This window comes from Puma concolor, chromosome D4, assembly GCF_028749965.1.
Source record: "Puma concolor isolate L17-30 chromosome D4, mPumCon1.1.hap2, whole genome shotgun sequence".
NCBI lineage: Eukaryota > Metazoa > Chordata > Mammalia > Carnivora > Felidae > Puma > Puma concolor.
In genome coordinates, this window is record NC_141679.1 from 7,796,891 (window position 1) to 7,819,175 (window position 22,285).

The 22,285-nt window shown below is 47.3% G+C and overlaps 1 protein-coding gene across 5 annotated transcripts in view; it reads left to right on the forward strand.

Annotated features, from left to right (window-relative positions):
• The window catches only part of GLIS3 (GLIS family zinc finger 3), a 504,180-nt gene extending 483,869 nt beyond the window's left edge, over positions 1-20,311 (forward strand). For all 5 annotated transcript variants that reach the window (XM_086684912.1, XM_086684913.1, XM_086684909.1 and 2 more), the window contains 2 exons: positions 15,021-15,203; positions 16,045-20,311. In XM_086684912.1, coding sequence (XP_086541038.1) covers positions 15,021-15,203; positions 16,045-16,181 — 320 coding nt within the window. In that variant the 3' untranslated portion in view covers positions 16,182-20,311. The remainder of the gene's footprint in view (positions 1-15,020; positions 15,204-16,044) is intronic.
• Positions 20,312-22,285: the final 1,974 nt, after the last annotated feature.

Sequence of the window (22,285 nt, forward strand, 5' to 3'; positions counted from 1 at the left end):
TTTCTGGAAGAGAAGTTGCCAGATTGGTGGATGTGCACACTGTAAAGTTGGATAGGTGATGCCATAGATCCCTCACCAGAGGCTTTGCTGGTTTAGATGTCACCACAGTGCACAGCCCCTGTTTCCCCACCCTAGACATCATCAAAGCATTTTAATTCTCACCAGCTTGTGCAACAAAGTTGTTTTGCTTTTTCCTTCGGCTACGACTGTGATTCAGCAGCTTTTCATTTTTTTATTGAGCTCTAAAGGTGCTTTCATTCTAAGAGGGATGAAGTGGCCATAACTGCTACTTGGGTGTTTCTATTATTTATTGAGCATTTTGCTTACTCTTCACCCTGCTGGGCAGGCCATGTCACCGGCAATGATGGTTTGTTTTCTTAATTGGAACCCAAAAATGTATCGAAGAGAAGGAAAATATCCAGAAAATTTCCATTTCATTGACTATTGTGACGTTCCTGTCAGTTACCTTAAAAGCATTTATAGAAAAGTGAGGAGCATTATTACAGATACAGGGCTTTTTCATTCTTTGGGGGAATTAATGACATTTTTTTTTCCAGAAGCGAATGTTCTGTCTTATATCTGCAACTCATGAAGTTTAGCCTCTCTTTGAATGGAGCTCTTAAACTCAAGTTAAATATTTTCTTATAACTCTATTTTACAGGCTGCTTAGTTGGACTCTTCAGGGATGAACATATTAATGGCAATCTGTGTCTTGTAATTCTTGTATTTTTAGTTGGAATTTTCCTTGTAAACATGATAAGCAGTTGATGGTTTAAAGAAAGAATGTGAATAGCTGTGGGTGGAGTTTCCTTAAAATAAAGTCGGGGGAGCCAACATCAGGAACATATGGGTTACTGGTAATGAGGCCACTGTGTTAAGAAAACAAAATAACAACGAAACGCCAGAACTGCCTTGATCTGTGCTCCCTCAGATCATCTGGGCCCAGATCATGTTGCAAAACAACCCAGTTTCCTTAGGACTTCTAGGTGGTTTACTTACGATTGTGAGCACCCTTTCTGATTACAGAAAATTTCCCTTTCCAGATTTCCAAAATGTTCTGACTAACCTCTCTATTTCGTTCTCTAGCAAGGTCTCGGAGAACTAGACCTTAGAAGATGTGGCCATTGATTGAAGTAAAAACATTCAGACATTTTTCTGGATCATTTAACAGCCAGCCTTTCCCTCCTGCATTCCTCCACCAAACCCAGTCTCTTATCACACATCCCAAAGCACAACTTCTTTTGAGTTGTTAAATTTTCTTGTCATGATGGCCAAATGATTCAGGAGATCTGAATGAGCCAAACATTTACCCAAGGTCTTTGGCATCTGTGGATCTGGGCTGCTGTGGTGTTTTTATTCATACCGGTGAGGTGAAGGACAGTGCCTGCATTTATCTTGCAATTTATAAATTACTCTTAGGTACAAAAGTGTTATCAGTAACTATATGTTATATCAGTTATATCAGTAAGTTATATCAGTAACTATAATGGAAGTGCTCAGTAAGATATTTGTTGGAGGAATCCCTGAATTCTCACTGTAACTTTGTGAGGAGAGTAGGAAATACACTTCTGCCCCTGTTTAGAGATGGAACTCAGAGTAGTGGATCAGGTTCCTTGACCTTGGGATGGTTTCCTAAAAGAGAGCAGGGCATTCTATGGATGGGTCAAGTTACCTAATTCTTCTGCCCAGTCTTTCACTTCCTCATGTTCAGTGGCCTCTCAGGCAGCTGCACAAAAAGGTGGCCTGGAGAAGCACAGCTCTCAGGGCACCTGCACCAGGCCAGTCAAACCTTCATCATCTTTGTTTCTTCCTCCATTAAAAAAAAAAAAGGAAATCCATGTTAGAACAGGAAGTCACACTGATGGGCTATTGTGTAGACGATCAGAATCTTTGAGCTTCGTTATGCTCCCTCTCACCATTGGTATTTGCACAGGAGGCTCCAGTGTGGGTGTCATTGACTCATTCTCAGATACTCTGCTCCTGTTATGTGCTGGATCCTCTTTGGGGTGCTAAAGCTATCTAGGTAGAGGGAACAGACACAACTCCTGCCTGTCCTGAGCTTATATACAAGGGGTGATGTTTGGCAAGCAAAACCTTTGAACTCAGAGAATATTCCTTATGGTCTATGTGTAGGCAAGCAATCATGCCATCTATTTATTCCCTGTAGCTCTCGGCACATTTTTTAGATGCTTAATACTCAAAATTCAGGACTTCAGTGTGCCGTGGAATGCGATTGAGCAGGAAAGGAAGGACCCTGTGGATTATACATACCCATCGGAGCATGGACCCCCAGGTGGTGGTGGGAGGAACTCTTTCTAGCCAAAGGAGTGGAGTGGAGACAGCAGGTCATAAATTTGGTGGTCCGGATTAGTAGTCAGTGACCGCAAGGTCTAACAAGATAAAAAGGCAAGTTTCCTGGCAGTCAGGTGGAAGGGGGGACACAGATCCTGGAATCCAGTGATGTTCTTAAGGTTTCATAAAGGTAGTGTCCCCTCTGCTATCTCAAACCCACTTATATATATTTCTTTACTGATTGACTTCAAGCCCAGATGTCATCTCAACATTCAAGAGAATAGATTTGGGGGAGGCCTAGTAGTATAGAACAGGAACTTCACTGTGAGGCAGAGGCTCAGCAGGAGAAATACTCAAACCATTGGCACCAGATGGGGCCCACTCTTAGATGAGAGTGCTCGGAAATTGTGTAATCACGGATGTGGGTTCAAACAAGCAAGAAGTCACCTAGTCAGTGGACTGGATATATTGTGGAAATCTGGTTACAGCCGGACAACAGAAGTTTGTGTCACAAGATAAGTATGAAGCCCACAGTAAGACCAAGACTTCAGAGTCACTCAGATGAGGTCCCATGATTTCACCTTGACCAAGAACTTAAATATGCAAAAAGGGCCCCGGGGGTGGGGAGGGAGGCCATCTTGATCCATATCTGCTCAGAGTATAATCCAAAGTCACTTAAGGGCAGTCATCGTGACTTTATCCCCAAGGGTTCTCAGAGTCCAGCAGAAAGGGCAGGGGACCAGCCCAGGAAAGGAGATGCCCGTCAGAAGTCCTCTCTTCTTCCATTGCAAACGAAATCCGAGCTGTTCTGTGTTTTCCTATTGGTGTATTTCATTTGGAAAACTTTCAGAAGGTTAAAAATCATCTAAAGGTGCTCTTAGTACCTCTTAGTCTTTAGTGTAAGAAATACCTTGTTAGACATGAAGATTTCCAGGTGGTTCACCCAGGCGTGCTGATTCACCAGGTCTGCCCGGAGCTGAGCTAGAGCTGATGCCATGGTACCCACTTTTAAGAGTCACTGGCCTAGACCCCAACCGTAGGATCAGTGCTCCCTTGCCGTGCTTCCCCAGTCAGAGGTCATCCAGAGGAAGCAATTGGCCAGTGGCGGAGAAAGTCAATACTTGCCAGCTTTCTTCTTCCTCTACTTCCCGGGGAAGTCCTGTAAATGTAGCACAATCCAAAACGTGCCAAGAGCCAGGGTGGCTCGCACGGACCCCAGCGGGGGCTGCAGCACTTTACCTGTGTCTGGAATCCTCTTCTCTGCCAGACCTTTCTTAGAACAGAGCTAGCTTGGAAGGACAAAGGCACAGGGGATTAAATCTTCATTCTTTGCCATTCTTTCCTTGTTCTGCTTTCGGCCTGAGTACCCCCGAGTCAGTTGCTTGTGAGCGTTATGGGGCAGAGCTCTCCTCGACCAGGACAGATACACCTTTGTACTCAGAGAATGTAGGAGGGTAAGTGGCACCGGGCTGTTGGGACAAGAGGGGCTAGGATTCTCAGTGGGTTTTACTGTTTGCCAAATACCGTCACGCTTACCGTTTCGTGCGATCCTTACAGCCCCTCAGTCGGGGGACATACACCAGCAACAGGGTGGCCCCCACTCATACGGAAATTCCCAGCTCATTCTCCTCAACCCTAAGCAGTGGCCAAGGTGTTCACGTCACATGACCACCAGACACAGTGTCCAGATCCTGAACCCTCCGTTCCAGGGCCTCACACGGATCCAGGCTTTTTGAGTCACAGGCAGGTGTTGGGTGTGAGCGGCAACTCATGGGCACCTGGGCCCTGCACCCCATCCATTTGTTCCCGCTGCTTCTTCCCCTTCCTTCTGTGGGGATGATGATGCTGCCGCATGAGGACTGTTACCCCCCTTTTGGAAACAGGGACTCATAGGCTCAGAGGGGTTATGGTTTCCTCCAGGCCACAAAGCCAGGCTTTCAAATCCATTTTGGACTCTCTGGGTCTTCTGGTTTTGAGAGCCTTCATTTTATGTCATCTCCAAATGTTTCATTATCACCGTCAGAATTCACTGAACCATTTTACTATCGCTGTAGCTACCCACACATGGCAATTACAGAGACACATTGCAATTAGTTTACTTTGGCAGCTTATCACTTTGAGAATTTGGAAGCCAGAGGCCACCACGCGTTAGGGTTTTGGGTGGGTTGAGGATATTTTAAATGAAAATGGATGGCGTCTCTGCACCGGAGCGTTCCCTCCCTCCCACCCTGCCGTGTCCCATTTCCCTGGTGCCCCGGTCAGCAACAGGCTCTGCCCACTCCCAGCCCCTTGTTTGGCCCTTTGTGGACATCTCCAGCAGACCCTCTCCCTCTTTCCCCACCCTGGCCCTGAACCCGACTCCGTGGGCAAGAACGTCAAACACCTTGGGTTGCTGTACGGGGTGTGAGCACAGGAAAGCGCTCAGAATGTTCCGAGCATGTCTCACTGTGGCATGTCGGCCGGCCGCAGAGGGTGCAGATGACAATGGCGCCCCTTCTTGGATCCAGTTGGACTTTTCTAAGTAGAAGCTCTCAGCTCTGCACCCCACCTGACCCAGGGCAAGGGGACCAGGCATTTGCTCCGGTGGTCAATATTTGAGCCACGGCCCCATGGTTCCTACAACAGGAATGTGTCCAATGGGAATTTTAAGGGTTATTATTTCCATTATTTTCCTCTTTCCTGGTACAGTAGCTGCTTAAATGTCAGTCGTAAATAGCTCAAGTGCTTTGCAAGCTGGTTCAGTTCTCAGCCCGAAGAAAAATCTGTCTTCCTCACACAGTCTGTGAGCCGCTCCTAAAGCTTCCCCATTTATAGACTCTGTATTAAAATGAAGAGTCATTTTCTCCACCGCGTCCAGGGAGGAGACTTAGCAGAGTTCTAGCTACATGAAGACCTGAGTGGCGTTGATGGCCACGACCAGGAGCCCAAAAGTGACAACCAAATTGTGGAGATTCTGCTTTGAAGAGCAGTGTCATTTTATACTTAAGGGTTAGGAGTGAAAAACTGCTGAAGAATTGTTTGTGCATTCTACAGAACCTAGAAATACTTCTGATCTTATTTCGTGGTAATAATAATTGCTCCTGTTTACGAAGGGCCTTCTGCACCCCAGGGAAGGCGATAGATGCTTTTATATGCACTCTCGTATATAATGCTTTCCACAACCCCATAAAGTAGGTATTATTTTAAAAGAAAATGAGGCCCAAGCAGGAAAATTAGGTATCCAAACTGGATAAATGAACACAGCTGGTTAACGGGCCATCCAGGATTCAAACCCAGATCCAAGTTGTCCGTGCAATGGATAGAAATAAAATAGTGACTAAATCAGAAAATTGGCCAGAAGAAATTTCTAAACTGTTGCTGTTTTTACTTTTGAGGGTTTTTAGAGGGTTTTTTTGGTGGTTAGGTGATGTTTATTGATTTTTATTAATTTATCCAATGCTTTTCTCCCTATTGAAAGTATATGTTATGAAATGTTGGTCCAGTGTGAATAAGTTGCCTCTGATCTGGCAATAAGGTACGTCCACAAACGTGGCAAGATTCTGTTTAAACTCATTTGGCCCGTGAGCTCAAGTCCTGGTAGTCTGGATGAACCGTGTCAACAAACAGATCAGGGTTTGAGTCTTTGTGTTGTACCTTGGTAGCTCTGAGGATTTGGGCAAGTTACTTTAACTTCTCTGCTTCTTTGGCTCAACCTGGGGACCATGCCGTTAACGCCAAAGTTATTGACAGGATGAAGATTTTCTATACGAAGCCCATAGGGCGGTGGTTGACTTGGAGCAAATAAATACCAGTCCGTCTCCTTCCTTCTGATAGAATTCCCTGACTGGTTGGTGTATCACTAACCAGAGTGTTCTGCAAAAAAATGCCAAAGCAAGGGAACTGTAAATGAGAAAGTTCTGAACTTAGTAGGAACTAATATGGTGGCCGTGTTACTTCTGCTGCCCATTTGCTTTTAAGATAAAGGCTGGATCCTTGAATAATTCCAAATACCTGGATGTTGGGAAATACTAAAATGGTTGCATGAATTTGCCACTTTTCTCTTCTTTGCGTGGCATCGTATAAGCAAAGTCCTGGTTGTAAACGCAGGGAACGCAACAACTCCTCTGCGTCCGTCTGTTTGTCTCTGCAGTGGGAACATTTGTTTGAATCCCCTGCTTGCTTACCAGACAGGAATCAGCTGTCTACGTGACAAGGAATCCTACAAGTATTCTCCCAAGGTGCCCTGTGAGTCATAAGCGTGTGATTCCCTGGGCCCTTCTTTCAGTTAGGTTGCAGCGTATAAAATCAGACTAATAGGGCACCTGTGGGGCTTAGTCGGTTGAGTGTCCGACTTGATTTCAGCTCAGGTCACGATCCTACAGTTCGTGGGTTTGAGCCCCGCGTTGGGCTCCGTGCTGACAGTGTGGAGCCTTCTTGGGATTCTCTCTCCCTCTCCCTCTCCCTCCCTCTCTACCCCTCCCCTGCTTGTGCTCCCTCTCCCTCTCTCAAAAGAAATAAATAAAAATGTCAAAAAATAAGCAAAATCAATAAAATAAAGTCAGGCTAACGAACAGAGATGCCAAAGATCACGTGCTTGTCACCTTCCAGGAGCATTAGCAGAGGCTTCCCCCTCTTCTTCTGGTTGGCTTGTGTTATGGGTCTTAGAAGGTATTCAAAGGGGGCAGCTCCAGGGTCCTGAGAGAGTAGAAGGAAATGCACGAAGAGCCCTAAGAGAGTTGGAGAAAGAGAAATCAGGGGAGCCGAAGGGAGTAGGGTCACATGTCTTCTCTGTTTGTCCTTGTCCCTGCTGGTTTGGGCTGTCTCTTTCATGGCCTAGGTTTCATCCATGCCCCTGATCATGCAGCAATTCTAGAACCGAGACAGAAGAAAAAAAAACCCTCCACATTTCCTAAAGTAACCCACAAAATTATAGTCTCTGCGGAAAAATAATTAGAGCCATAAAGCTCATAAATACATAGCTTTCCTTCCACTTGGCTACCAAACAAACTGTGCCACCAAAGGGCTGAGATGCCACCAGCCCTGCCTGTGCCTCCGATACCCCCCTACCCTCCTCCCAGGCACGAATCAGTCAGAGCCACTGGAGGAGAAAGAGTCCCCGGGGCTGGTCCCCAGCAGAGCCGCGGGATGGGCTCCTCGTGGGACCTGCCATCACGAGCCAGGGCCAGACGGAGGGCACCGCTGTTCAAAACTCTGTTGAAAGTTGTGAGAGAATCCAAACTTCTGTCTCCTCTGCTGCCTTTTCTGCTTCTCACCCTGCATGCATACTGGAGAAAAGAGTATACATCCCTTAAAGAAAATGCCCTTTTTATTGTCGTCATACATAGTCTGAAACTATATTACTTGGTTTCTCATTTATATGTTTCTCTTTCTTTCTCCCTAAAACATAATCTCCAAGACAGCACGCAGGGTGTTTTAGCCAGCATCGTGTATCCAGCGCTCAGGTGCTTAGTGAATAGTTGTTGAGTGAAATAAAAGCAGAAAACTGGAAATGCTTGTGTTGGCTGAAGAAAAGGAAAAAGCGGCTTTTGTGGAGTGCCGATAACTGTGTGACATGGGCCCTCTCTTCCAGTCCTCTTGATTTTTTGCTCTTACCTTATCCACTAGATACCGTGAACCCCTTTACAGAAATACTGCGACAGGGGCAGACACACACAGTAATCCGTGTTCCTTCTGGAAGGTCAAGACGCAGCCGGCCCCAGAAGCCTGGCCATGGCTGGCCACAGCAGTGCTTGGCCTGACCCCTGAAACAATGTCCTCAGGTCACACGGAGGTGATGGCTGTCGGCATTATTTCCAAGGGCCCTCACAAAGGATGCTTCTGAGCCTGCTCAGGCCACACCTGGTTGGAGAAGTAGTTCTCAGGAACCTTGCTGTTGCCCGTGTGGGACTGCCCCTATGGGCTGCCTGCCCCTCTAAGCTGTCATCATGGTCAGGGCACAGCTTGCCACAGGGAGGGGTCGGTCTTGATTCTGAACACCGTCCACCCAGCATTTTCCCTGGTGCCCAGAGTTTGGTGGTGCTTCCCACCCTCACCTTCGAGGAAAACAAGAATTGGGCTTTGCAAAGCCATCTGCCACATAAACGAACCCACTGGGTACACAGCTCCCGACACAGAGGCTTGACAAGGTGTAGGCTGATGGTTTCCCTCCCCTTCCATGGGGCTGAACTGTTGGGTAGAGCCTCTGTGTCAAGCTTTACTCCACCATCATGCAGATGGGATGTTGGGGACCGGCCAGTGCCTGTTGCCGCTCCCAGTGGGCACGGCCAGCTGTGTCCACAGTCTGCACGAAAGAAAGTGGGCGACATGTTTCCTCTTCCTTCTACTTCCAAAGGGGAATGTGGCTCGCACCTTCAGGAGACCTGAAATGCCCTGGAGGTTTAGCTTCGAACAGTGCTCATCCGCCCTCTTGAGGGCTGCAAGTTGGCTGACCGTCGTTCACTTATTTATATATTGGTTTCCTCCACAAAGATTGGAGTGGTAAATCTTCAAGGAAAAGATAAATGCAATAAAGGGTCTAATATATTTCCTATCTTGAAGGCCATGAGTCTAAGAAGCCTCGTCTGGCTTTTATTTAAACCCTGGGTGGTGGGCCATGTGTTTTTCCTTCAGGAATTTAACCAGAAACATTGCTTTTTTCTTTTTTTTTTCCTTTTCTTTTATTTTAAAGTCTGTTTATTTTGAGAGAGGTAGAGAGAGCAAGAACACGAGCAGAGGAGGGGCACAGACAGAGGGAGAGAGAGCATCCCAAGCAGGCTCCATACTGTCAGCGCAGAGCCCGATGTGGGGCTCGAAGTCACAAACCCGTGAGATCATGACCCGCTCTGAAATCAAGAGTCGACACTTAACCGACGGAGCCACCCAGGCGCCCCATCACTGGAGACCTTTCTGAAACAAAGTGTGCTAACCCTGGGAAGGGCAGATGGCTGTTTAAATTTCAACTAATTAAAATTAAATAAAAGTAAAGGGCCGGTTCTTCTGTAGCACTAGCCCATCTCAAGCTCTCGGTTAGCTGGACAGCGAGATACAGGTAGAAAGAGATCGTTTCCGTCATCGAAGAAAGACGGCCCTAGAGAACACCTTTCTGTGATCTTATGTAGTCATGCAATTCCTCTCGCCTCTGGCTCCCCCCACTCGCCCCACCCCTTCCACTTTGGGAAGGAAACCAACACCCAGCTTCATGGGGCTGATTTGTTCCTTAGCAGCCACAGTGACTGTGAACTCCTGATCAAACCTGTCATCACAGAGGCCTCAGTGACCCCCATGTGACAAACCGAAGAGGCAGTTTTTTTAAGAATGAAGTTTAGTGAGGGGCGCCTGGGTGGCTCAGTCTGTTGAGCGTCCGACTCTTGATTTCAGCTCAGGTCAGGATCTCACGGTTTGTGGGTTCGAGCCCCGTGTTGGGCTCAGCACTGACAGTGTGGAGCCTGTTTGGAATTCTGTCTTTCTTTTTCTCTGCTCCTCCCCCGCTCGTGCTCTCTAAATAAAGAAAGAAACATTAAAAACGAAAAGAAGTTTAGTGATGCGTGTAGCCCATAGAGAATATTAGGAGAGAAAAGAAAACAAAGCAATATATATAACGTGCCAGCTTTGTGTATATATATATATATCTGGCCATATCTGAATGTGGAAATAAAGTTTTTCCTTTCTTTGTTTATACTGTTCTACATTTTCTAGTTGGTAAAATTAATTTCAAATAATTTTTGTTTGTTTCAAGTTTTTATTTAAATTCTAGTTAGTTAACATAGAGTAATATTGATTTCAGGAGAATTTAGAGATACAAATCATAATTAGAAAAAAAAGGTAGATTTTTATTTTTTTAATGTTTATTTTTGAAAGAGAGAGAGTGAGTGGGGGAGAGGCAGAGAGAGTGGAGGACAGAGGATCTGAAATGGGCTCCAGGAGCTCACAGCAGAGAGTCCGACGCGGGGCTCGAATTCACAAACCAGGAGATCATGACCGGAACTGAAGCCGAACGCTTAACTAACTGAGACAGCCAGGTGCCCCCAGGTGTGTTTTTAAAAGGGAAAACACTTCCCCAAAGTTGACAAGAGGAGGAATGATTCTCCTTGACCTTCAGGAGCTGCAACTTGGGTAGATCCAGTTTATCTGCAGATTCCTCCCTGCCTGCCACCTCCTCCATTTTTAGAAGCAAAGTAACTTGTAAAACGGGGGAGAGGTGATTTTATAACTAAAGGTGACAGCTAACATTTATTGCCAACCCGAATGTACGTGTCTGTTCCTACGCTGTTATAACTGTGTGTGCGCTCTCGCTCTGAGGGCATTATCAATCCTCAAGGGCGCGAGGTATTATCTTCTGTTTCTTTGGTCTCTCGGATAGCACCTTGGCCAGCGCCCGATGATAGTCATTGACTGATTGACTGACTGACAGATTGGCTGACCTTGCCATCACTCTTGTCTTAGGCCCACGAAATGTGTTAACATCTTGCCTCATTTTGCTTTTGGTCTGAGAGGTAGCATTCCATCCAAATTCACTACACGAAGTCCAACAGCTGGAATACAGGAGCCATTCATCAGAAACGAGTTAGGCTTCCTTAGGGTTCGTGTGTGTGGCAAGACCCTAATGGAATTTTTTAAAATTTCGTTCATTTTGTGAAAACAGCCCTGGAAAGAGGATATGTTAAAGCTCTTTGATTTGACTGACCACGGCCATCCACACCAGTGGATTTGGCATCTCTAGTGACTGGCTTCTTGGAGGGATGGATTTAATAAAGAGGATTTTCTTCCCCTGGGTTGGCTGTGAGAGTGATCAGACATGCTTGTGGGGCCATTTTCTGGTTCCCACTGTTCTTGTGTCAGCCAAGACAGCCACAGGCAGGAATTACAGTCCACTCCGCCTTCTCACTCCGATCCAGGCCGACGGGGGAGCCTGGGGGATGGAGCCCAGGATGTTGGGTTTACGAGTTAACCTCACCGGGTGTGTTTCACCACACGACGTACCTTTTACACTCGCACATCACGATACTCAGAGGTAGGCTGAAGCCAGGTAACATTTCTGCTCTCTTAGAAGCATGAGAGAAGATAGAGAAGAGAGAGAAGTGGTTTTCACGAAAGGTCAGTGAAGGTCTGCATCACTGTTCCTGACATACCTGAATGATTAATGTCCCTATCTGGGGAGTTGAGGGAGCTTAGTGAGAAATGTCTTCTCCTCTTGGAAGGGTAACAGTACACTGAGGAATGCTGTCAGGGAATTTATGGGTGACAAATGTGGGCAGAGCCAGCCTAGTGATATAAATAGCAGATAGTGTCTATTCTTCTCAGTGAGGAGACATTACACTCTAATAAACCAACAGTGTGGTCCACAGCCCTGTTTTCATCCTACTATAGATGACTGGCCACCAGATAGCCAAAGTCAAGATCAGTCCAAGGAACCTCCCAAACCATGAAGCTGCTCGTTCGAGTTTCCTTCAGATCACTCAGACATGTTGTTGTTTTGAGCTTGTGCCGGGGGTGAGCGAGGAAATCAGGACGTGTGTCAGTGCAAGACGTGGGAACCAACATGGGCAAGATGTGCACAGCTCAGGTCCCCACAGGGCCAAGAATGTTCCAGAGGATTTTACCAGGGAAGTGGGTATGTGCCACATGCCTGCTGCTCTTTCCGTTTGGTTATTGTTGAAGGACTTAACTTGTTGCCTTTCCGAAAATTTTCTTTCTTTTAATAATTAGGTTGTGGTTTTTTTTGAGAACTCGGTTGTTATAAAATTTCACTTTTTAATTTTACTTATTTAACAAACGCATCACATACTATGTAAACTAAAATATACAAATATCAATTACATAATTATCGAATTATATTCTATAATATGTAAATATTAACTTCTCTAATGTTCATCATAACTCAGTGAGGTGTAGGTACTACTTTTAACCCCACTTTACAGATCAGAAAACAGACATCGGGAGGCTAAGTAATTCAGTAAGACTACACAGTTGGTAAGTGGTTACACAGGGACTTGAACCCAGGAAGTCTGGTTCCAGCATACTTTCCCTTCACTGCTATTAAAGTTCAGAAAAATATAAAGCCCACACTGTATATACCGCATGTTAGCTAACTGGACAATAAATTATACTTAAAAAAAAAAAAAGAAAAGAAAAATATAAAGCCCGAAAAAACCAGCACAACGACAACTATAGAAACGTTGCTTTGATGTCTGTGCTCTGCATAGGCTCCCACGTGACTACACCTAGTCTCCATATTCCGCTTCATATCTTGCTTTTGTTTTCTTCTGAACCTTATATGATGGTCTTTCCATGTTATTAAAAACCCCCTGTAAATATTGTTTTAATGCCTACTTAATGTTTCCATCGTATAAGCATATCACTCTTTGCTTAATCATCCCCTTATGGAGGCCCGTTTGGCTCTTGGGTCCTCTGTTCTGACAACTAGCACTGCGGTGACTGTCTCTGTGCAGAATTTCCTCTGTTCTTTGTTTCTTTTTTTTTTTTTTTTAAGTTTATTTATTTGAGAGAGAGAGAGAGTGCGAGAGCAAATGGGAGTGGAGGGGGGGGGCAGGGAGAGAGAGAGAAAATCCTAAGCAGGCTCCACACCGTCAGCATACAGTGGATGTGGGGCTCGAACCCACAAACTGTGAGATCGTGACCTGAACACAGTCAAGTGACAGACACTTAAGGACTGAGCCACCCAGGCGCCCCCTTCTGTGCTTTGGAAAAGAGTTTTAGAATACGTACTCAGAAGTAAAATCCTCAAGTCCGGGTGTATGTATGTGAACACTTCTAGGGATCTACACCCAGGTTGTCCAGTGGTTTTCCAAGAGGCTTGTACTTTCCCGGTGTCCACAGCGCTGGACAGAAGTGATTGTCATTCTCACACCAGCACCGAGAATGATTTCTAGAAATCTTCGCTAATGTGATAGGTAGAATATTGTCTTGATTTTATTTCTTTGTTGGCTAGAGGATTGAGTTTGTCCATATTGGTGGATCAATTATAGGAATCTTTGAGTAGTCTGGTTGGGTCCTTTGCCCATGTGTCTGTCAAGATCAGACGGAAGCCTTTGGGGGTCAAACAGAGAAAGGCCAGTGGTTTCCCATTCTTTCTTCTCTTGCCTGAACATGATATTTCCCTGGGTATTTTCCCAGTCTCTACTGTAATGTATGCATTTAACCATCCCCCAAAACCTTATGTGCATTTTTCTCTGGATCCTATACAAAATATACTACTGTCTGCTTGTAAAGGGTTATTATTTCATTTTCTACTGTGAGTGTGCTCCATGCCTAAATCTGCATTGGTCCCTCCGTCTTGGATCATAAGCTCCTGGAGGGCCAGCCTGTGTCTTTTTGAGCAGTTAGGCACACTTTTCTTTGGTGACGTCCCCAGCAACCACAGAACAGGCCTCCTGGCTGAAGGTGATGGGAGCATTATACAGGCACCTTGAGAGTATGAAACAGAAGTGAGAAGGGTTAAGAGTATAGTAGACTGGATGTGGCCATGTGCCCTGGTTGTGCTTAAAGAGAGCTGGAAAGAACCCAGTAACACCTCCCCTACCTATTGATCAGTGAGAAGGGGGAGTTCTAGTGGAGAAAGGCACACAGGACTGGGGACCCAAAGCCCAATGAATTAGTCCCGAGTTCTCCATCATTTCATATGAGCCCTGGGTCACTTTCTCTACGAGTCTCTCGTGTTTTTTTCCTACCCGAAACACAGTAGTGATGTTAAGAATAGCCGATGTTTCTAAAGCACCTTAAAATGCTATATATGGTCTTCCTATCCCTTAATCTTCACTATAGCCAGTGAAACCGACACAGTTTACAGGTGAGGGAACAGACACAAAGAAGTACAACCTTCCCTTCAATAAAGCATCAAGTGAAGATTTCATTATTAGATTTTTAAAAGCTTCTTCTGCTCCGGGAAAACAATCCATTGACTTAAGTGTATCACGAGGCAAGAAGGAAGGCAGAAAAGGTAAGATATCTTGGAAGGTGTAGAGGATCATGGGAAAGGACCACAGACGCCCCAAGGAAAACTCCATTACACGAGAAAAGAAAAATTGAAAGCCATCAGTGAAACAAGATCAGCAGAATGTCGATGATTACGTTCAAATATTAAGAAACCTTTCATCCTATTTCTTCATTACATTGTGTCTTCACTTCCAGTTTTCCCATTTACCGCAAAGATCAACAACAGTAATATATTCTAGCACATTCCATCTTATGGGTACCCCATACCTATTCAACATAGTGAAAAAGTTATTAAGGAGTTTGAACGTATCCGTTAGAAGGACAGATGGATGGACAGATCGATTTTGCTTTTTTTCTTTGTAAGTGGGCCTTGTTAAGAGCATGCTTCAGGCTTTACCAAATGTGAAAAGCAGAACAGAATGTAAGGTAAAGGAGGTGATGACGATGTACCCAAATGCGGTGGGAGGGTCTGGGTAGGCATGTTCTCTGAAGGTCAAGTTCGCAGTCTCCAGGACTCTGTAGAGCATCTGGGGAAGGTAAGGAGCCCTTCATTCAGCTTCCAGTCCTGGAGCAGGAGGTAAAAATGTCAAAAGCCAACAAGCTTTGTTGGCCCCTGAAGGTAGAAGAGCTTCTGCGGAAATAGTGCATTTCGGAGGCTCACTTATGAGATTTTACAGGTGGGCTTAAGAGTTGAAGGCATTTTGTCGCATGAGTCAGGCTGAGCAAGGGTCTGGCTGTGCCGGGGTGGTGTTTGGAACGGCCTCCTGCGGTAGATCACTGCCATGTTTGTATTTCAGGATTTTATGGGCAGCTCCAGACCTTCTGCCCCCCACAGTACCCGGACCCCCAGAGAGCCGTGCTGCCCAGCAGCTCGTGCAGTGTGGTGCCTTCCTTCGAGGACTGCCTGGCCCCCACGCCCATGGGGCAGGCTGGCTTTGACGTGTTCCACAGGGCCTTCTCGGCTCACTCGGGCATTGCAGGTATGTTGATGACTGTCACTTAGAAACCCCGGCAGACTAGCAGGTGAGACCGGGACTAGACTTGACCCTGCACGTGACCGCAGCAAATCCCGTTGAATCCGCCCCTGTCGTATCTCGCACCTTCACGCTCCTCTCCAGGCCCACCTCCGCCACCCTGGTTCAGGGGCCACAGTGTCCCTCCCGGTCTGTGACAACAGCTGTAGCCTTCCAGCGTGTTCCCTGCGTCAACTCTACCTTTACCATTCTTCCCTCTGCACCACCGTGAGCATTGCCTTCCAAAAATGAAGGACAGAATAAGCCCCTGTCCTCCTTGAATACCTTAGCCTCCAGTTGTCTAAAGAATAAAGTCTTCTCCTTGGCAAGGCAGTCAAAGCCACGAGATAGGCCTGGTCAGATGCTCCAGGCCGCACCTCACACCTGTCTCCCCACGTGCACTGCCCGTGCACGTGGCCCCACAGTCCCTCGCTCTCCGTCTTTGTGCTCTGTTTCCTCCTTCTAGAATGTTCTTTCTTTACCTCTCCATCTGTGAGAATCCCATCTTTCTTTATGGCTCAACTGCAGTCATCTCCTTTCTCAGGCCACCCTCACCCTTCCCTCGAACACTTGACTTTTATTTGCACTCAGCCCGTATTTTCTGCCAAGACTTACCTTGACTGTTCCTGCCAAGACTTACCTTGACCGTAGGCCTGCAAGTCCGTCAGCCTCCTTCCCCACTGAGGGCCCCGGGGACAGAGAGCCGTTGAAGGTCCTAACCCTGGGCCCCCACTCAGCACTGGCCGTAGGGCACACACGGTGGGTAGAGACAGGTGGGACCGTTGACTTCTTTCTCCTTCTCTTCCAGTGTATGATTTGCCGTCGGGGTCCCCCGGCCTCTTCGGGGATTCTGTGCGTGGCGGGCCTGAAGACGCCACGTTCTTGCAGATCAGCGCTGTGGACCGCTGTCCTAGCCAGCTCTCCTCTGTCTATACCGAAGGCTAAAATCTCCCCTGGCCTCCACTACCACTGGCATCCGGAACCTTTTCGTCGCTCGCCACCTTGTACTCTCACACCCTCACTGACTGCACGAAGAGGATGCCAGCCGCTTCCGTGGAACCTGCAAAGTCCCAGGCGTGTCTCTGGAAGGCGGGACTGGTCAGGGCCGGCTGTCCCAGGGCTGCGTGTGGTTGCTGCTCTGTCTGGATTTGCTGGTGGCCCACAGGACTGTCTCTTCAAAGGGAATTTAGAGTCACTCTACTGGACACCTGTTCCTTCCAGCTGTCCACTCTCAAAGGACACCAGTGAAATGACGCACACGTCGAAGTGTAGTTCGGGGACCACCCTTGCACAGAACTCCAAGTAGGGAAGGAAAACCCAAGTTACCAGAAGCACAGAGAACTGCCTCACCCCGTACGCATCCTCCCCCCACTGGCTCCGGCAGGACCCGATGAGGGAAATCTGCATCCAAAGCACCGCTTGGGCTCAGCCCGCGGAGGAGCCCCCCCCCCCCGATCCTGGCACTGCACCGGCCTGGCACCCCGGCGAGCTGGTGCCTCTCTGCTCTTCCCGTCCCTGTGCTAACCAGTCGCTTTTCAGTATTTCTCCAGAAGCAAAATGAGGTTCTATCAAGCACAGTCCCTTAAAAGGCACTACAACCTGTTTTATATTCCATCAACTTATCTTAGTTCTTTTATGCTAAAGACTTGTTATTTACATCTACTTTTAAAGGAAGAAAAATATTTAGAGGTCTGTTCTTTGGATGGAAATAGTTATCTTAATCACCCCAGCTACATCCATTTTAGCCACAGCCCGTGGCCCCTCCTGGTCCCACCTCGCAGCGCCTGGGAGCCCCCCCAGAGTCGCAGTTTTGCACTGAGCGAAAGGCACCGGCGGGAAGTGGGTGGGCCCAACCCCTTCCCAGTGCCGTAGCAGAAACCCTGGTGGGCTGACTGCGTGAGGCGACTCCACCTCGAAGACCTTGTTCAGTGGAAAAGATCACTTGACTCGTTGACCCTTCGCCTCTGCTCGGGGAATGCCGTGCCCAGGTCGTGCTAGAAGATGTGGAACAGGGACACGCTGAGTTGAGATCCCGGGCTCTCTCAAAAAACCACACGAGAGGTGCCTGATGTCCAGTTATCTTGCACAGCCTCTGCTCGCCTCCGTTAGGATGTCCACTCATCCGTCTGTCCCTCCCCCATACTCTCCCCTCCCTCCTCGCTCTTGTCACCTTCTTCTCTGTTCCCGCTCGCCCACCGCCACTGCCTGAGCACCCTTGGCAAGGTCTTCCCAAGGAGCGGGCAGAGGGAAGGCTGGGGCAGCAGATGTTCGCTTTTTTCATGTAACCCTAGCCTGGAATTTCCACAGAGCTCTTGGTCATTTGATAGCAAACCTGAATAGGAAGCCACTTTCTGTGATGCGTTTACAAAGCTATTCAAAGAGATCTTAAGTCGTGCGCGTAAGGTCATAAAAATTAGCCACACCCCAGAGACCCCCTGGTAAACTCTGGCGTTCCAGAACTATCGCGTTTCAACGTTTCTTTTCTCTGTCCTTAAGAATGGGTTCTGAACACAAATGAAACAATGTGGTCTGTCCAACTGGGATCGTTACGGTCTTCGAGAAGGGTTAACAGCTGGGTGTCCCGGGACAGTTTGTGTCCAGACAGACAGGTCCTTCCAGTCGGGCTCGGCAGTCGCTCACGTGCTGCTTGACGCGGACCGGATCCCAACACGTCACGGAGAGAGGGGACTAAAGAGCCGCGTGTGGGGTCGCTTTTACGGTGGGCGAGGTCCGCCGACCGCTGAGCTCCGATCTGAGAAAGGCCAGGCCCGCGAGAGGGCCGAGTTACCCACTTGACAAAGATCTGCGCTGCTTTCCGAAAGGCTTCCCTTCCAGATGAGCCCTCGGGCGTCCCCCCCTGCAGACTTTGTGGGTTAGGTCACTTGGCCTAAAGGAGGACACGTGCGTGCTACCTGCCATCCCTTGCGTGTCCTTTGTCACACTCTGCAAAGGAAGGTAGAGATCCGGTGTCTTTAGGGAGGCAGCGCGGCCATTCTCAAACTCTGAGGCCTGCGTGGGGAACTCAGAACATTCTTCATGTGTGAGATGAGGGAGGGAGAAGCTGACAAAAAGCAGGGTTAATGCAGTGATGCCTCCGTGCCTCACGGCTTTTACATGATTTACCGGGAGGGAGGGAAGGAAGGCGAAGCCAGAGGCTGAACCTCACAAACCCCTGGGTGTCATCATCCTCTTCACCTGGGGGAGATGCCCCTGTGCCCGCCTCTGGTGTTAGCCCGGCCTCACGGTGGCCCTGTCGCCGCTTGTGGGGGGAGGGGACAGCAGCAGCACCTCAGGGCCTCCTCCCTCAGCAGGATGGAAGCCAGTCCCCCCCACCCCCCACCAAGGGACCTTGGTGTTAGCAGAGGGAGCACACAGGAAGCAGAGTCAAGTGCGACCCGCGAGGTCAGCTGCCCTCTCACACACCCGTCAAGCGTATCCCAGGGGCTGCATGTTGGAGTCGGGGCCTCAGGGCATGACACATTCGGGTTCCTTATAGACGGCACAGGCTGTCCTCAGAGTCCAGAGTCTCCCCTGACCTTAAAATCTGCCCCTTGCTTGCTTCCAGTGTCGTGCCAGATTTATATCTGCATTCATCATCATGTCTGTAGCAGTGAAAGTAGAAACTTCGAGAAACTCACTCCCTTCCATTTCCTGGCCTTTTTAGTCTCGATATTGTAACCATTTTCATCAACATCTGAGCAGAGATTGTCATTCCCCTGTTTTGAAAAAAACTGGTGAAATACACACAGCGCAAAGCCAATTATCCTATTACATTAAAAAAAAAAATCAGTCTGCTTAGAGACATTTCATTTGCTGCATTGTCTTAATTCCCTAAAGGGACCATTTCAAAATGTCAGTTGTAATTTAGCCTCTGATCAGCCGTTAAATATTATTTAAGTATTTGCTGGTCCTGTGGGGTGTCTCCCTTTAACCATGTCTCCCCCAAATTGCACAGGTGACTCGAAGTGGACGGAAGGCCTTCAGGGGACCCCCTGATAGAACAGGGGTGGTGTGGTTCTGTCGTGTTTCACTTACCAGCTGTCGAGCACATTAGTGTACTCGAGCAGAGGTAAACGTTCAACTCCCCTGTCTGTCCCAGAACCTGGACTTTCCAGTTGTCTTGAAGTATTGGGAATAGTGACTGTAAATGTCCAATTCAATTATTTGCTATTTTATTTGTCTGTTTTGACCATGTCATTTTATAGCAGCATTTTTAATGGCACTTTTTGTTGGTGGTGTGGAATTTCTGCGGTTACCTTTTTTTTTTTTTTTTTTTTGCAATGGATAAAGCAAAAAAAAAAAAAAAAAAAAGAAGAAGAAGAAGAAGAAAAGATTTATTTTGTACAGACAGCAGAACATCCTGTGTAATGTTGCTGACATAAAGCACTTTGGGGGGGGGAGTGGAAATCTGTTTTCCATAAATCACACAGACTCTTGTACATAGTTATATACACTCACGTAGAGAAATGAACTGCGTATATCAAACTGGATATGGGGCCGATTTTACTTTAGGGGCACACATCTGGTGCTTATTGTCATAAATCTTTTAAAGAATTAGGTACACTTTTTTTCTATTAATATGTATAGTTTTGTGATTTGTCACAGTTATGTTTCGTATAATCATAAGTTATTTTGTCTTGTTTCATGAAGTCCTTTTTTTTTTTTATGTCAAAAGTAAAATGAAGGGATTGTGCACTTGGTACAGAATAAAACTGGAAATAGGACGCCCACCTGCCTGCAATCTGCCTTCGGCATGCCCTTTCAAAACACAATGGCAACAGCCATTTTGTTTGTTTGTTTGTTTTATTGTTTTGTTTTGCCGCAAGCCTCCTTCCTTTATGGGGATGGTAATTATAATTAAAAGCAGATGGGGGTGGGGGAGGGCCGGTCCAAGGCCGGCTTTAAAATGCCGCATTGCTTTGGCCCAGAGCTGCAGCCTGGATTTAATTATAGATATGAGGACGAAATGGCAGTAAAAATGATGTGTCCCTGAATCCTTTACATGTTGGGAGTGTCCATAAATAAAACATGAAGTTTTATTTCATCAGATTTAATTAAAGCTTTTATACATGTTTTATTGGTTATTCTATTAATCCACTTCCCGAACTGGATAAATGCGCTGGGGCTTGGGGCTTACTGGTGCACGTTCAGTGTGAAGCTACATCAGGCCTCGGAAATGCCGCTAAGTGCTTGGTCCCTCAGGTGAGGGGGTTACGGCGCGCTGGCCGCTGGGGATTAGGCCTTGGCTGCCCAGTCTTCCTAAAACCCTGCAGAAAAAGACAAAAGCATCTGCTTCCCGGGAGCTGACGCCCCGACCTTCGAAGTCCTCCCGTCTGCCAGAGGAGGAAGGGGCAGTTACCGTTCCCTGCTCCCGCCCCGCCCGCCCACTCCACAGGCTTTGGGAGACCACCTGACCCCTGGGCTGTGATGAGCCTCCTTCCTTAGCGCCCATCACGGGAGTTGGAGCGGTTAGGGAGGGAGAGGGGAGGGTGGTCAGGGCATCCTCACCCTGGCTGACCTGTATAGCCAAGACCTAAAAGAGTTCATGTTCCCTCCAGGGTCACTCTTGGAAAATTGACCGTTTTGTTGCTACATTTGTAAGACACGAGGTGCAGGGCAGAAGGGATAAAGGCTCTCACGCACCCTGTCTGGCTCTCCAGGGGACTGTGGTTCAGGGTTTGAAGATGCAAATAGTGCCGGCTGACAAGACTCAGAGAGTTTCTGTGCTCCTTAAGTAAGGAGGCGGCTGGTGGGAGCGCGATTTGGTCCGGTCTCTTTGGGGAACAGTTTGGCATTAACGGGTAGAGCTGAAGGTACACATAACCCGCGATCCAACAATCCCACTCCTCTCGAGGGAGAGACTCTTGCATAAGTCAGCGATGGTTCGGATACACGATGTTCACAGCAGTGCCATTCACAATAGCCCCGAGCTGGAAATGCCCCAACTGTCCATCAACGGTCAAATGAATAGATGAGCTTCGCTAAATGGAAAGAAGCAAGACAACCACAAAAAAGAGGGATAGTGTTCTATTATAACGAGTTTGAAAACGCGCGTGATTCATTTACAAGCCTGAGGTGGTGGAAATATACAAGAACCACGCGGAAGATATTCTCACAAAGGTCCAGATACTGATGAACTTTGATCGGGAAGAAAGGACACACAGAGGACTCCTGGGGTGCTGACCAGCAGTGTTTTATTTCCTGACCCTCTTGTTAGGGTAAACAGGTGCCTGCTTTATAATTCTTCACCTGTGTGTATGTGTTTCATAGCCTTTAGCACAAATACTACTGATAGCCAGGTCTTGCTTCCCCGACCCCAGGGGTACGCACACTTTTTCTGGAAATGGCCAGATAGTACATATTTTAGATAATGGGCTCGGTGTCCACTCCTCAATCCCGTCACTCGAGAGCAGCCACAGGCGACACGCCAAGGAATGGGTGTGGCAGTGTTCTAATAAAACTGTATTTATGGACGCAAATTTGAATTTCACACAACTTTCAGATGTCCTGAAATGTTTTTCTTCTTTTGATTTATTTCAACTATTTAAAAATGAAAAAAAAAATTAAAAAAACATTCTTAATTCACAGGCTGTACAAAAAACATACAAAAAAGGCAGCGGGCAGGATGTCCCGTGGGCCGTAGCTTGCTGACCCTAGTCGACCGAAGGAGTGTCCTCCAGCATTTCCCATAAACATCAACGCAAAGAAAACCACAGTTAGGACCCTCTGCTGATCCTTCCGCTACGTGGGGTCCTGTTCCTGGAGGAAAGTCATGAGTTCTATTGATTAAGATTTCTTTGTTTAGATTCTGGGTCCTGCTCCCCGGGATACAGATGAATGCTTGGAGCTTGGAGCGCCATTCGACTCTATCTCTGGATTTGAAGTTTTTAATAAAAGGAACTGGGCACACAGAAGTCTGTGGGAGTTGGAAAACGAGCACCCATTCTCTCCAAGCTAACCAAATATTTGCTGGATGTTGGCAGTCCTAGCCTAACCTTTTCCTCTGAAACGCTGAGAGGTTAGAAGCAACGGGAGACTTCATTTTTCTC